The sequence below is a fragment of the Zootoca vivipara genome, chromosome Z1, assembly GCF_965207765.1.
Source record: "Zootoca vivipara chromosome Z1, rZooViv2.hap1.1, whole genome shotgun sequence".
Lineage (NCBI taxonomy): Eukaryota > Metazoa > Chordata > Lepidosauria > Squamata > Lacertidae > Zootoca > Zootoca vivipara.
The window spans coordinates 72,439,420-72,454,582 of NC_142583.1; the positions used below are offsets into that span (position 1 = coordinate 72,439,420).

Sequence of the window (15,163 nt, forward strand, 5' to 3'; positions counted from 1 at the left end):
ACTAAATGTCATTTCACATAACACACGTGGGTAGGGGAGTCAGGGTTGGGACAAGGCAAAATTTTACAGAACACGCACATTGGGGAAATGATTGTGTGCAAAATGAACAGGTCACAGGGATAACCCGGTGGGGGAGAGAGTTGGACGAAGGAGAGGAGGGAAATCACAGGGGTAAGTGGGGGGTTAGGGGAAGAGGGGGCATAATAGGTCATGGATCAGGACAGAGTTGGGGGATTCACAGGGATGAGAGAGGGAGATGAGGGGGGAATCACAGGGATAAGCTGGGGGTGAGGGGAGGAGTGGGGGAATCACAGGGATACATCATGGATTGGCACAGGGTAGGGGAAATCACACAAATAACCCACAGCAATGTGTGGCATGGCCAGCTAGTTTTAAATGAAAGGACACATTCTACTCATGTAAAAACATGCTGATCTGCAGGCTGGATTTAGAAGGCAATTGGGCCAGATCCAGCCCCCAGGCCTTAGTTTGCCTACCCATGTCTTACTACTTTCTCTAAAAGCTCAGAGAAGTAGTCACGTATTGACTTGGCGTGTAAATGTCAACGACAAATGTGCCAGGAAAATTTCAGTCGATAGAAAATTCCAAAAATGGGGCATCATGGCAGAAAAGTTCCATTAGCGAATCACTGCCAAATATAGAGATCTTAACTTCCAGGCAGGAACATGCAGAGAAAGAAGAACTTCTCCAAGTGTTTGAGAAACTCAGTAATTTATACATCTGTAGAATTCAGATGAAAATGTCTAGTTAAATGATGAAAATGTCTAGTTAAACTCTGCCTATCTTTTTCTGAATATAATCCTTTATATTTTGCAATGCTTAGCGAGGTGTTGTTGTTGTTGTTTTTGTTGTTGTGTCTGTACCCTACATGGAGTAAGTTAGGTGTTATTGACTATTGCCTTCTATTGATCACCATTCTTATTTTATACTGGCATTGTTCATTTACAGGGGGAAAGGCTCAGAGAAAGAAGAAGCAGGAGAAATCTTACTATGGTGAATGGGTTGTTGTGTTCCTGTGTGTCCTCATGCTTTTTGTCTCATCTGTGCTGCTTGTTCTGTGTAAGTTCCTACTCTTCTAGCAAAGACGGCCCATCAGATTTGATAAGGATAGCTTTCCTTCGATATGAAGAACCCTTTCAAAAAGAGGGGAGGCATGACCTGACATCCATTGTCCTTGTACTCCCCATTGATTTGATTCCATCTATGTGGGGGTAAACCCCACCAGCTAAACTCTGCACAAAGAGGTATCTGATGCCCCAAGTATAGATTGCCACATTCCACATGCGCTCCAGTGCACTGTCTCCTTTCGTATGGCATCGCCTGTTCCAGGGCTGAGCAATGGCATTAGAAATTGAGTCCTTGTGACCATTGGCAGAGGGAGGCAGGTGTGTGCTATGCTCAGAATGACTATCTCACTAGGTATAAGCATGCTGTGTCTAAACAGCACTCCTTCTCTACCTTCCTTGGTATTAGATTATGTGGACTCACAAAAAGTAAGCGAAAAGAAAGATGCTATGCAGATGATTCGGGAATTCATGGTCAGTCAAAATCAATCCTTTGAAGAGATGAATGGTAAGTAATGAGCTGCAGTGCGGGTGCTCAAGTCATTTTCCTCTCTCCCATGCTGGGTCATCATCCCATACCTGAAGCAGGGCTTATAGCCATGTAAAGAGGGAGTGTTTTATTGCCCACCTGTCTTCCAATGCCTCTTCTCCGAGAATACCCTTATATCCCATTCACAATATTCAGCAGTTGTGTAACCCCATATGGAACCCAAGAGTCCCCCTTCAGTTTTGGAGGGCAGTTAGGAGCAGGCTATTTTCCTCACTTGCTCCAGAGGCAGGGCTATCAAATGACTTTGGGCTCAGTACCTTGAAATGCCAGTCTATAGTTAGAGACCCATTCATTCCGTTTCCTCTGCAAAACCCTCCCACTAACCTATATGTTGAAATGAGCAGCAGAAATGTAAATGGCAGCCAAACTCTGCAACATCAGACTTTCTTCCTCTTGTTATTGGAGCTGTCCAAGGTCCTACAATTCCACCCAGACCAAGACATAATGTAACTTGTTGACTCTGTTGTCTGAATTGGACAGCTCTCCAGGGTGGATGTGCAGTGTACTGCTTTGCCATTTTTTAAACATGCTGTTCCAAGATTACTCCAAGCCTGGAAGACTGGGTTTCCCATGGATGTTAATTTTCTTCACTAGATGAATCACCCAAGAATTGTCTCCCTGCCACAGTATAAGAGGTTAGGGTTAGGGTTGACTTCAGGAGCCAATTATTAGGATAGTTTAAGGTCGGGGGGGCGTGTTGACCTTCTCTCTAATCTTCTTCAGGCAGGGGTTATTTATATGCCCACTTATTTGTGTTTACGGGAACAGAAGGTAATGGTTTCTTGAACTGCAAGAAATATTCCATAATGCCTTTTTTTCATTCAGCTGCATTGTGTCCTGAAACCAGGGGAGAGTTCTCCTACTGGCTTGGACCAAGCCCAAAGTCATTTGCATAGCCCTGCTTCTGAGGCAAGTGGGAGGAGCAAGACATTCCTGGGTAACTTCCATCTATTGAAGAGAAAGGAAGTTCGCAGTAAGTCCAACATACCTTTTTGCCGAAGAATCTGATAAAGTTTAGTCCTGACGAATTGCAGCAGACGTTCACTAGCTGATTCCCCTTTCTTTGGTCCATTTTGTTTGAACTTATCAAAACTTCTCACACAAAGCATTGCAATGTGCTCTATGTGAGGCTGCCCTTGGAAGAAACTTCAACTGGTCCAAAATGTAGTGGCCAGGTTACTGGGCAAGGTTCTTTTTAGATCTTATATAGCCCATTTTTAATTATTGCTGGCTTTTAAAAAGGTGACATGGATGGAAGTGTGTGTAAGGAAGGGCTAGAATTGCTAATAAACAAATTAAACTTCAATTCAGTGATGCATTTATTTATACTTTTTCTCTCTTACTTGGGAGGAAATCCCATTGCATCTGGAAGATCTATAGCAGGGGTTGTCAACCTGCTCCCTACCACCCACTAGTGGGCATTTCAGGATTCTAGGTGGGTGGTAGGGTGTTCTACGGCACAAGCTGAATCCTCCTTCCATTGACCACTGGCAGGCAGTAAGGAAATGTTACCATCAAGAAAGATGCATTAGTGGGTGGTAGGTATAAAAAGGTTGATGTTTATACCTGACCCTCCAGACGTTTTGGCCTACAACTCCCATGATCCCTAGCTAACAGGACCAGTGGTCGGGGAAGATGGGAATTGTAGTCCAAAACATCTGGAGGGCCGAAGTTTGGGGGTGCCTGAGGTTGACTATCCCTGAACTATAGGATCATAGCTGTAGTCACTGCAAGGCGATCTCTAGGGTTTGGGGGCAGAGTTGGAGGGAATGAAAGCTTCACCAAATAGAGTTGCGGGTGGGGGGCCAGGGAGAGATGTAACGAATGTGTCCATACCCTTCATACACTGGGCAATCTGCACACAGAATCATTGCACCCTTTGCAGGATCATGTCCGTAAGAGCCATTTCCCACACACAATCTTGGGGGTTGAGACAAAGGGACACTGATATAATGGCATAGTCTGACCAGGATCCCTCCCTCTTGGTGATCCCTACTGCAGAGAACCCTGGGATCTGCTTCTTGTCTTATCTAGAGCGCAACAGAATGTAATGCAATTGCTGTAATTTTCTGATCCTAAGGTGATATTATTTCCGTAGAAATAATTGGCTAAAATTGTGTGGCTTCTTATACATGGAATGCCGAGGGGCGATGGGCAATTTGGCGTGTATTTGGTTGATCCGGCAAGGCCTGCTGATGACTGGCTGTGGCTCCAGCAATTGGGCATTTGATTTGTGGCGTGTGTGCCATCTGCTATGGTTTCGTTGAGTGTACAGGTGGGATTCCCACTCCCCACCCCCCACCCCAAAAAAGCTCAACTCTGGGCAATCTCCCCCTCTAAAATTTTATTTGTTGTCCCCAAAAATAGGGGCCGTCTTATACATAGGGGCATGTTATACCTGCAAAAATACGGTTGTGTGTGTGTGTGTGTTTGTGTTTGAGATCTCCCTGACTTGATCTGCTACAACTCTTTAGATTCAGCAATACTCAGTGAAGCTGGGAAGTTACTGCAGGAAGTGATGGAGATAGAATCTAAAATTATTGAAGTGCAGCTATCAATTGGTAAGTTACTCTATGCAACTGTGATGCAAATAAATCAGAGCACAAGGAGAACATTGCCCAGCTGAATCTGTCCCTCCTGAAAGTCCCACAGCCTCTGAACATGGCGGTGGTCCCTCTTTGCATCTGGCCACTCTTGAACTTCAACCACGTCCCTTCCCATGTAGTCCAAAACACGTGGAGCAGAACTCCCATCAGCCCCAGCCAGCACAGGAGCTTACCAGGCTGGGGGAGGGTGCCCTATTGAATGAATGAATAAATAAATAAATTTATATCCTGCCCTCCCTGGCCAAAGCCGGGCTCAGAGCGGCTAACGTCATACAAGTAAGATAATGCATAAAAATGAGCAATCAATAAATTAAGATATATCCCACAATTAATTCAAACAAATTAAAATTAAAACTGGTGGCAATCTTCAGGTTAAAACTGAAGGCGGTTACCAACTGTTTCCAGTGATATTATAAGCACCTGTGAGCGGGGTGGGAACCTCCTTTGTGCTTGTTCTTATAGCAGGAGAAAATGAGTCCGACTGAACCCAGACCAAAGACCTGGCAGAACAGCTCCGTCTTTCAGGCCCTGCGGAAAGATGTCAAATCCCACAGGGCCCTGGTCTTGTGTGAGAGAGTGCTCCACGAGGCTGGGGCCACGGCCAAAAGGGCCCTGGCTCTAGTCAAGGCCAGTCTGATCTCTCTAGAGCCCAGAATCTTTAGGATGTTGTTATTTGCAGACCATAAGGTCCTCCGTGGGGCATACCAGGAGAGGCGATCCTGTATGTATGAGGGTCCTAGGCCATATAGGGCTTTAAAGGTTAAAACCAGCACCTTAAACCTGATCCTGTACTCCACCGGGAGCCAGTGCAGCTGGCATAGCACTGGGTGAATGTGGTCCCGCAGCAAGGACCCCGTAAGGAGCCTCACAGCGGCATTCTGCACCCGCTGGAGTTTCTGGGTCATTTTCAAGGGCAGCCCCATAGAGTGAGTTACAATAATCAAGCCTGGAGGTGACCGCTGCATGGATCACAGTGGTGAGGTCAGGGCAAGAGAGGTAAGGAACCAACTGCTTAGCTTGGCGGAGATGAAAAAATGCCGCCTTTGTAATAGCTGTAACCTGCGCCTCCATAGAAAGGGAGGCATCGAAGATTATACCCAAACTCCTGAGGGAAGGGGCTGGAACTAGTTGTGCCCCTGCAAGGGATAGGAGTTGGCCCCCCAACCCCATATCGTCTCGACCCAGCCAAAGGACCTCTGTCTTCGAAGGTTTTAACTTCAACCAGCTCCCACGTAAGCATCCAGCCATGGCTTCCAAACATCTGAACAGTGTGTCTGGGGCCAAGTCAGGGTGGCCAACCATCAACAGATAAAGTTGGCTGACATCAGCATACTGATGGCAACCCAAACCGAAATTCCGGACAAGCTGGGCAAGGGAGTGCATATAGATGTTAAAAAGCATTGGGGAGAGAATTGCTTCCTGCGGTACTCCACACACCAAAGAGTAGCGCAACACCAGCTTCCCCCCCCCCAGCACCACCCTCTGTCCCCGACCAGAGAGGAACGAGTGCAGCCATTGAAGGACTGTGCCCTGAATCCCCACGTTGGCGAGGCAGTGGTCTAGAAGTTTGTGATCGGCCATGTCAAAGGCTGCTGACAGATCTAACAAAATCAGCAGTCCTGACCCGCCTCGATCCAGCTGCCTACAGGGATCATCTGTTAGGGCGACCAAAGCCGTCTCTGTCCCGTGGCCAGAGCAAAAACCAGACGGGAATGGGTCCAAAGCTGATGTTTCGTCCAGAAATCCGTGACCATACATGGGAATGCCATGTCAACTCTAAAAGAACTTTTTATAATGTCAATAGGGCAGCAAATAACAGTACACAATATAAACAACTCATAGAAGAGACTCTTCAATAATAAAAGCAGGATTCAATAGTCTATGAATATCTCTGCTAGTCACAAATCCAAAAGTCAATAGTCGAAAATCAAATAGGAAGGTAAGTGGTATAATGTTCCAAAGATGCTGAAGTATAATAAGTTGTCAAGAAGAACAGTATTTCCGGATAATTCACTGTTTCATCATTACTTCATCAGCAAAGTAGTGCAGTAGACACTGCAGTGTCTACATAGACTTATGAGCACTGTTCCTCTGTATGCATTCATTCTTATGATAGATGGGTCAGTGAATATATTTCTATCACCCATGACTTTGCTGATGAAGTAATGATGAAACGGTGAATTATACCTCTCTCTCAGTCACTTTACCCAGGAACGGAAGATTCGAAACTGGGTGGTAATTGGATAGATCTAAAGCAGGCACGTCCAACAGGTAGATCGTGATCTACCGGTAGATTACTGGACGTCTGTGGTAGATCACCAGTAGATCACTGGCTCTCCCCAAAGAAACTCATCAACTTTGGCTCCCCTAAAACTCAACAACTTTCCCCATCACCCCTAAAAAAAGGTTTTCCTTATCCCTAAAAAAATCTCAACAACTTTGACCTGAACCCCTAAAAAACAGGGCTTTCCTTCCTTAAAAAAAGCTCAACTTTGACCTGAACCCCGCAAAAGGGGGTAGATCACTGCCAGTTTTTAACTGTGTGAGTAGATCGCGGTCTCTTGGGAGTTGGCTACCCCTGATCTAATGGATCTAATGATGTTTTTTCTAAAAGCGAACACACCACTGCCTCCTTCAATTACCCTGGGAATGTCCCAGTGCCAAGGGACAGGTTGACGATCATACCGGGGGGGGGCACCTTGTCTGGACATGCTCTAATCAGCCAAGACGGGCACGAGTTGAGAGGACAAAGTGGTGGGCTTTCCAGCACGGAGGAGTCTGTCCACATCTGCTGGGAGAATCTGGTCAAAGCGATCCAATACTGGACCAGAGGACAGTCAAGGGGCCTCCAGTTCTGTTATTGTTTCCAAATTGGCAGGGAGGTCACGGCGGAGCGACAAGACCTTCTCCACAAAAAACGCTCTCAAATGCCTCACACCTATGAGTCTGATTCATATTTAAATTTGGCTGTCCCTCTAGGGATGTTAGAGATGTAATTATACTAAAAAGTTGCACCGGGCGAGAGCTAGCGAATGCAATGGAGGCTGAGAAGTAAGGCTTCTTTGAAGCCTTCACTGTCATCTCATAGGTTTTCATAAATGCCCTATAAGATGTTCTTGTGGCTCCGTGGCGGGCACCCTGCCATACTCGCTCTAACCATTTGAGGTTCCGCTTCATTTTCCGGAGCTCATCAGTAAACCAGGGAGCCCGGTTTCTGAGGGGTCACAGAGGGCGCCTAGGTGTGATCTCATTGGTGGCTGCCAAGAGCCGGGTATTCCAACCCTCGACAAGCTCAGTCAATGAGTCACCAGGGGGAGCAGGGTCCCGCAAGGCCTGACAGAATCCATTAGGGTCCATCAGCCTCTGCGGGCAAGCTCAAATAGGCTCACCACCTAAGCGGGGGGGGGGCAGGAAGTTAATCCTGGCTTTCAGGGCGTAGTGATCAGACCATGGCACTGTGACGGGTATAGGACTCCTTTGAGTTGTTTATGACTCAATTAGGAGCCACTGATTATCGCCCGGCACGCTTTCTCTAGCGCCTCTGCTCCGTAGACCCGGGCTGGCAGTAAAACACACAGCAGAGTTGTTCTTCTTCTCACACACAGCGGAAACTTGTATAGCCGTTGGATAAAAAGCCTCTTAAGAACACACAGAGTCCAAGGTGTTCTAATAACTACTGGAGTTTATTTTAAAGAGAAAATAACAAACAACCTGGTGAGAGCGCAGACATCTTGCGACCGTCTCCCAGGCAAAAACGAAACCAACTGATACACACAGAAACACTTCTGGTACATTCTGTAACATGATCTTCCTCAGTGGTCAGGTGCTACACAGTACACAGTTAACCCCTTCGGTTACTTGTTACTCCTCACAGGCACCTCCATCATGGGGGACATGATCACATCTATGCCTGCACCAAAGATCAAATCCAGCGTGTGGCCTGCTTGATGTGTGGGGCTCGAAACAAACTGGGAGAGCCCTAGAAGCTCAAGCTGGTTCTGAGATTGAAAGACGATAATGTTGCTTCTCTTCCTCACCAGCTCTAGGCAAATGATTTGCATTGCCAGCATAGGAGCCAATTTCCAGGGGCTAAGGTCCCTTTGCCCCCTCCCAACTGTGTCTGTTATTAGATGTAAACAATAAATCTATAATGTTTTGCCCAGGTTTGATTCCTTGTTTTGAGACATCACAAATGTTCTCAGCAATGTACTGGCATGTTGTAGGGTCGGATTACGTCAAAACTGTCTTGTATCATATTGGCACTTAATGAAATATATGTACTTCTGAGATGCATATTAAAATCTGCAGATATCTAAAAGCTGGTTCCTAATGTGCCCCCTTCTTGTTCTCGGTGGGTTCCTTTTATGATCCGGCCACATTGGCTCAAAGACGCCTTCATTGAAAGGATATCCACTGGGTGGAAGCAACATGATGGCCACCTCTATTACCTCGACGTTGCTGAAACGGCATTTATTTATGCCAAAAGGGCATGTGAAAACAGAAATTCTATTTTGACTCCCATCACCACTGCCAGCGAGGAGGTAAGCCGAACAATGGGGTGCTAGAAGGCAGATGCATTCACATCACAATGATTTTCCAACCTGACCCTTTGAGTGAAGTGGGGGCCCCAAAGCACCCTTCCATGTGGCTGAGGAGGACCATAGAGAGGGGACCAACTGGACAAATAATAATAATAATTAATAATAATATAATTTATTTGTACCCCGTCCATCTGGCTGAGTCTCCCCAGCCACTCTGGGCGGCTCCCAATCAAGTATCAAAACAATACAGCATTAAATATTAAAAGCTTCCCTAAACAGGGCTGCCTTCAGATGTCTTTTAAAATTAGGATAGCTGCTTATTTCCTTGACATCTGATGGAAGGGCGTTCCACAGGGCGGGTGCCACTACCGAGAAGGCCCTCTGTCCGATTGCCTGTAGCTTTGCTTCTCGCAGTGAGGGAACCGCCAGAAGGCCCTCGGAGCTGGACCTCAGTGTCCAGGCAGAATGATGGGGGTGGAGATGCTCCTTCAGGTCTACTGGGCTGAGGCTGTTTAGGGCTTTAAAGGTCAGCATCAACCCTTTGAATTGTGCTCAGAAACATACTGGGAGCCAATGTAGGTCTTTCAGGACTGGTGTTATATGGTCTCAGCAGCCGCTCCCAGTCACCAGTCTAGCTGCCGCATTCTGGATAGGTTGTAGGTTCTGGGTCAACTTCAAAGGTGGCCCCACATAGAGCGCATTGCAGTAGTCCAAGCAAGCGATAACTAGAGCATGCACCACTCTGGCGAGACAGTCCGCGGGCAGGTAGGGTCTCAGCCTGCGTACCAGATGGAACTGGTAGACAGCTGCCCTGGATACAGAACTGACCTGTGCCTCCATGGACAGCTGTGAGTCCAAAATGACTCCCAGGCTGCGCACCTGGTCCAGACTCCATACGGGGGTGCAGCCATGTGGACTGCACATGCGCCCCGCCCCCTGTGGAGTCCTCATGGGCGCCACATAGGCACCGCCCCCGGTACCAGCCAGGGTAGGAACGCCACTGGTTGGCTGCACTTGTGTCACTTGCTCCTATTGGCTGCTGCTGCTCGTGACATCACTGCAAGGCCTGTTACAGATCTGTGTGCTGCCTACCCAAACTGCAATGAGTGGGCTGCCATGCTCCCCCTTCCTTACCCTGTGTCCCCTCTCACCTTCTTCAGAGGCCATCTACTCCACCTTTCCCAAGCCCAGGTGCACCTTGGCAGCCCCTTCCTGAATCAAGGCTTGGACTTCCATCACTCCACCTTTTGTGTCTGGGTGGAGATCTCTGACAATATGGCCAGTGAAGCACTATAAAACCATAGAATTGTAGAATAGGGAGGAGAAGAAGGGGGAGGGAGGAGGGGGGAGGAGGAGTTTGGATTTGATATCCCGCTTTATTGAAGGAGTCTCAAAGCAGCTTTCCCTTCCTCCCCCACAACAAACAGTGAGGTGAGTGAGGTTGAGAGACTTCAGAGAAGTGTGACTAGCCCAAGGTCACCCAGCAGCTGCATGTGGAGGAGTGGAGACGCAAACCCGGTTCACCAGAATGCGAGTCTACCGCTCTTAACCACTATGCCACACTGGCTCATCTAGGGAGGGACCAACAAGGCTCATCTAGTCCAACCCATTGCAATGCAGGAAACTTGACCAATGTGGGGCTAGCCATGAAATATATCTTCTAGAAAGGCTTTCAGCTAAGGATTAACTAGCCCCTTAATTCCAGTTAGGGGTAGATGAATCTGTCAATGTTGAGTTCTCCCTGTTTTTTTTCCTTTCCTGTCTTAAGTTCATTTCACCACATTTCTGCATCAGATTGGATTTTCCTTTTAAGCCCCCATGAAAATTCAGCTGCATTCTAATGCAAATTTCTCCATTATTTTTGTATGAAACTTTGCCTAATATGCACATTTTTGCAGAGCAGTGCTCACTAATAATTTTTTGCTAATAAAGGCATGTTTATGCACAGTTTATCCAAGAATCTGCATTTTTTGTAAACAGTACACAGCTGCAGAACTCGCATTGCAAAATTAATTGAGCTTCAAATTTCAAAGAATGGCTGTGTTGTGGTTGATGTGTTGTATCAGAAACTGGGAATCCGATTGATTTGCCTTTAAATGTGAACTCAGTTGAATTTCTCCCTTACACCTTATTCTATTTCTGTCTTGCAGCGTTTTGTAGAATCAATGTCCAAGGCAGCCCAAAAAAATGTATGGATTGGACTCTTAAAAGCTGGTGAAAGCTGGAAGTGGATTGATGGTAAGACGCCATTCAGAACCAGGTGGGTCCATGAAAAAGCTTCTCTGCAGCCTTTTATTGTATTTGTTGTTTAGTCGTGTCCGACTCTTCGTGACCCCATGGACCATAGCAGACTTTCTCAAAATATAACATTACTAAGAGCTCTTCCAGACTGTCACTATTTTCTAGGGGCATTCATTTGACAAATTCAGGTGGTGCAATTAAACCTGTGCCTCCTCAAAATGGACTTCTGTGATAAGTGTTTGATAACACTTGCTTATGGTAACATAGAACCCTGGAATTGTAGAGTTGGAAGGGACCCTGAGGGTCATCTACTCCAACCCCCTAGCATCCCTGACAGACGGCCATCCAACCTCTGCTTAGAAACCTCCAAGGAAGTTGACAATTTGAAAGTTCTTCCTGATGTTGAGCTGCAATCTCCTTTCTTGTAACTTGAATCCATTGGTTCAAATTCAAATTCTCAAACCATCTACTTAGTGTGAGAAGTCTACTTCTACTTTAGTGCTAAAAGTCTGCACACTGCACAGAGCTTTCCCCCCCCCCCTTCATAACAAAAGTAGAGCCCCGTTCTGGATTGATTTGTATTGCCTCTTCTTTTCAGCTTTTGGGCGCCAGGTCAGCCAGACTTGGGGATTCCCTTATGGGAAGATTGTGTTGAAATTCTAATGGATTGTACAACCCCAGGAAACTGTTGGGGAAATGTTGCCTGCTTTGAGAGAAAAGCTGCAGTTTGTAGGGCGAGTCCAGATGAAAGGTGGATGACGTAAGTCTTAAGTGCTGGTCTCCCTGATCTACAGGCAAAAGAAAAAAATGGACAGGGCGCCATTTCACTGCAAAAGTCAGCTTACCCACCTTACGAAAATGGTGCGTGATAGAACTCCACTCCTTGTTAATCCTGCTTCCTCAAGGCCAGAAAAATAGAACTTATTTTGAATCCCACAAAGATGGATACCAAAAAATAATGCATCGATTACTTCAGTCATATCCCACTCTCCATGGCAACAAACCAGTGCAGAGTGAGTATTCATGAACATTCCCCTTCCCTGGATTTTGGCTTTTCCTTCAGATCTGGAGAATCCATGCAATAAAAGTTGTGAAAAAGCAATGCTTTGTTGTTGGCATTTATTATGGCAGCCCTACGGGGGCTGAACAAAAAATCCCACAGCTGCTATCGGTCCTGATTGAAGTGAAGGGAACCACGTCAGCCAAGGAGGTTTAAGAAAGAATGGGATAGGTCTGAGGCCATAGGTTGCCTAGACAGCTAGTTAGCAGGGAGTGTTCTTGTGTATTACTGGCACATTAGGATCTGATGTAACCAAGTGCTTCACCAATAATGAATTAAAGAACCAGGCGCTTGTCCTCATTCATTCGGGTATGTTTGGGACAGGCAGTGTCAAGGCTTGAGCCTGGCATAGGTCAGCAGCAAAAAACAATAAATCACCCAAGGCCGATGAAGTTGAATCTTTATTCAAAGAAACAAACCACAGCTCAGGCCCAGTGGTTTCAGCAGCTTTTTCTCGGAGTTCCTGCCCCGAAGACACAGTTGTGAGGACTGAAGGTCCTCACCTTCCCACCCCTCTAGGGCTCCTCCTCTCCTGGGTTTTCCCCACGCAGTCTCAAACTGAATCTGCACACAACTAATCTCCATTCTTCTCTTTTCAAATTTCTCTGCACATTCTCATAGGCCAGGGGGGGGGGTAGCTGGTAGCAGCAGGAGGCGGAGACTCCCTGGGTTCTTCAGCAGCCTCTTGCCCGCCCTCCTCCTTCCAGCCTCTGCTTCAGCCTCAGAGTCTGGACTGCAGTCTGCTACCACCTCTTCCCACTCACTAAACTCTGTTGCCCTTCCAGCTTCTGACGCCACCCCCCCCCCCCCATCTTCTCCCTCTGACCACTCATTGTCAACCCAACACCGATCCCCTGGCTCTGGGCCTTCCTCCCCTGATGGTTCCCTAGGGGGTTTCCTGACTGGAGCCTCCTACCACTTTTCTGCATCTGACCAGTCCATGAAAGGCAGGGGAGGCCACGCTCCGTACCTGCTGCCATGGCTGAAAATGAGAAGCTAGTTTTAGGGCATGAGTAGGCAAACTAAGACCCGGGGGCTGCATTCAGCCCAACTGCCTTCTAAATCTGGCGCACGGACGGTCTGGGAACCAGTGTGTTTTTACATGAGTAGAAGGTTTCTTTTTAATAAATGCATCTCTGGGTTATTGTGGGGCATAGGAATTCGTTCATTCCCCCTCCAAAAAAATATAGTCTGGCCCCCCACAAGGTCTGAGGGGGGAAACTGCCAAAAAAGTTTGCTGACCCCTGTTTTAGAGTGTGTGTCTGTGTGTAGTTGTTATATATTCTGTGCTTCCACCCTGGCACCCCACACAACTGCCCCATCCCCAGTCCCATTCATTGGAGTGGTCAAGGGAGTGCATATGGACCTAAGTGATTCCAGCACCCATTCCTTCCATCTTTGTGTGGCATCTCCAGCCAGTGCCTACAGACTCTGCTTCATTGGCTTAAAAAGCCAATGCAATTCTGGGCTGCATCAATAGGAGTATAGCGTCTAGATCAAGGGACGTAATAGTACCACTGTATTCTGCTCTGGTCAGACCTCACCTGGAGTACTGTGTCCAGTTGTGGGCACCACAGTTCAAGAAGGATACTGACAAGCTGGAACGTGTCCAGAGGAGGGCAACCAAAATGGCCTGGAACCAAATGCCTTATGAGGAATGGCTTAGGGAGCTGGGTATGTTTAGCCTGGAGAAGAGAAGGTTGAGGGGTGATATGATAGCCATGTTCAAATATATAAAAGGATGTCATATAGAGGAGGAAGAAAGGTTGTTTTCTGCTGCTCCAGAGAAGCGGACATGGAGCAATGGATTCAAACTACAATAAAGAAGATTCCACCTAAACATTAGGAAGAACTTCCTGACAGTAAGAGCTGTTCGGCAGTGGAATTTGCTGCCAAGGAGTGTGGTGGAGTCTCCTTCTTTGGAGGTCTTTAAGCAGAGGCTTGACAGGCATATGTCAAGAATGCTTTGATGGTGTTTCCTGCTTGGCAGGGGGTTGGACTGGATGGCCTTTGTGGTCTCTTTCAACTCTATGATTCTATGTCCAATCAGTGCATATCCTACAACTTTTCATACTGCAAACATTCCAGTGTGTGTGTGTGTGTGTGTGTTTATGTGTGTGTTGCCCTGTGTTTGCTGTGCTTTATTGTTGTTGAAATAACCAACAACAACAACAACTGCCCTTTGCCACAGCAGGTCCCAGGGCGGGTTACAAAAAACTTAAAATTGAGAATTAAAAACAGTTAAAACAGATTGCAGTCACAAGAATGGGATGGAGCCTGAGAGCACACATCTCATGAGTCAAAGCCCAGGGTAAAAGCGTGCATCTGTAGTTCCTCCTGACAGCAATAATATAATATTTTTGAGGAAGGATCCCTGAACTGCTAATGAGGCAGAATAAAACCACCACTAATGCACTATCTTTGTGTTAATAACATGTTGCATAATGGCCTGAAAACTCCGACCTGGAGGGGCCCTTACACTCTGAAAAGCGGAATAACGCCAAGGTTGCAGGTTCAATCCCCATATGGGACGACTGCATATTACTGCATTGCAGGGGGTTGGACTAGATGACCCTCAGGGGTACCACCCAACTCTACAATTCTGATTGTGATTATCAAAACCAATTTATTGCCAAGTGTTGGCTTGAGTAGAGAAATGGGCCAGGTTTAGATAGATGCATTTTCCAATGATGTTTTCATTTGCTCTTGTGGCCAGCTGTTCAAACTCTTTTAAACTGGCCCCATCGCTTTATGGTTCCTCTGTTTTTAGATGTCACACAGGTGCTTTAGAAGAGACATCCCATCCAGCACAAAATGCAGAAAAGGGGAGGCCTCTCTTAAGAAGGGGCTTTGCTACCTGTATATAAGCACTTACAAATAATATATTGGGTTGTAGTCCACTAAGTCCTACTCAGAGTAGATACAGTGAAATGAATGAAACTGTCCGTCATGTCCATTAACTACAATGCATCTACTCTGAATAGGACTAGCATTGTTTTAAATCCTCTGCTCAATTAATTCAGACAGCCTTCTCGTCTAATCTGACAGTTCCGTTCAAAGTGGCTAGCAGCCCAAATGTC

At 46.7% G+C, this 15,163-nt stretch overlaps 2 protein-coding genes across 2 annotated transcripts; one reads left to right on the forward strand and one right to left on the reverse strand.

Annotated features, from left to right (window-relative positions):
- Nucleotides 1–559: 559 nt before the first annotated feature.
- Nucleotides 560–11,787, forward strand: LOC148687424 (C-type lectin domain family 4 member K-like). The gene is made up of 7 exons (XM_088657166.1): nt 560–728; nt 970–1,080; nt 1,495–1,593; nt 4,110–4,196; nt 8,631–8,782; nt 10,933–11,042; nt 11,622–11,787. Exons 1-7 carry the CDS (start codon nt 560–562, stop codon nt 11,785–11,787), a joined length of 894 nt encoding a protein of 297 aa, XP_088513292.1.
- Nucleotides 4,202–5,999, reverse strand: LOC148687425 (uncharacterized). Its single transcript, XM_088660793.1, has 2 exons — nt 5,407–5,999; nt 4,202–4,214 (listed from the first exon to the last, which is right to left on the reverse strand). The coding sequence occupies exons 1-2, from the start codon at nt 5,997–5,999 to the stop codon at nt 4,202–4,204; spliced, it is 606 nt and encodes a 201-aa protein (XP_088516919.1).
- Nucleotides 11,788–15,163: the final 3,376 nt, after the last annotated feature.

Coding starts and splice junctions, on each gene's coding strand:
- LOC148687424 (XM_088657166.1), top strand. CDS start 560: ATGTCAACGACAAATGTGCCAGGAAAATTTCAGTCGATAGAAAATTCC. Junction 729..969: donor CCAAGTGTTTGAGAAACTCA/GTAATTTATACA, acceptor GTTCATTTACAG/GGGGAAAGGCTCAGAGAAAG. Junction 11,043..11,621: donor AAGACGCCATTCAGAACCAG/GTGGGTCCATGA, acceptor TCTTCTTTTCAG/CTTTTGGGCGCCAGGTCAGC.
- LOC148687425 (XM_088660793.1), bottom strand. CDS start 5,999: ATGTATGGTCACGGATTTCTGGACGAAACATCAGCTTTGGACCCATTC.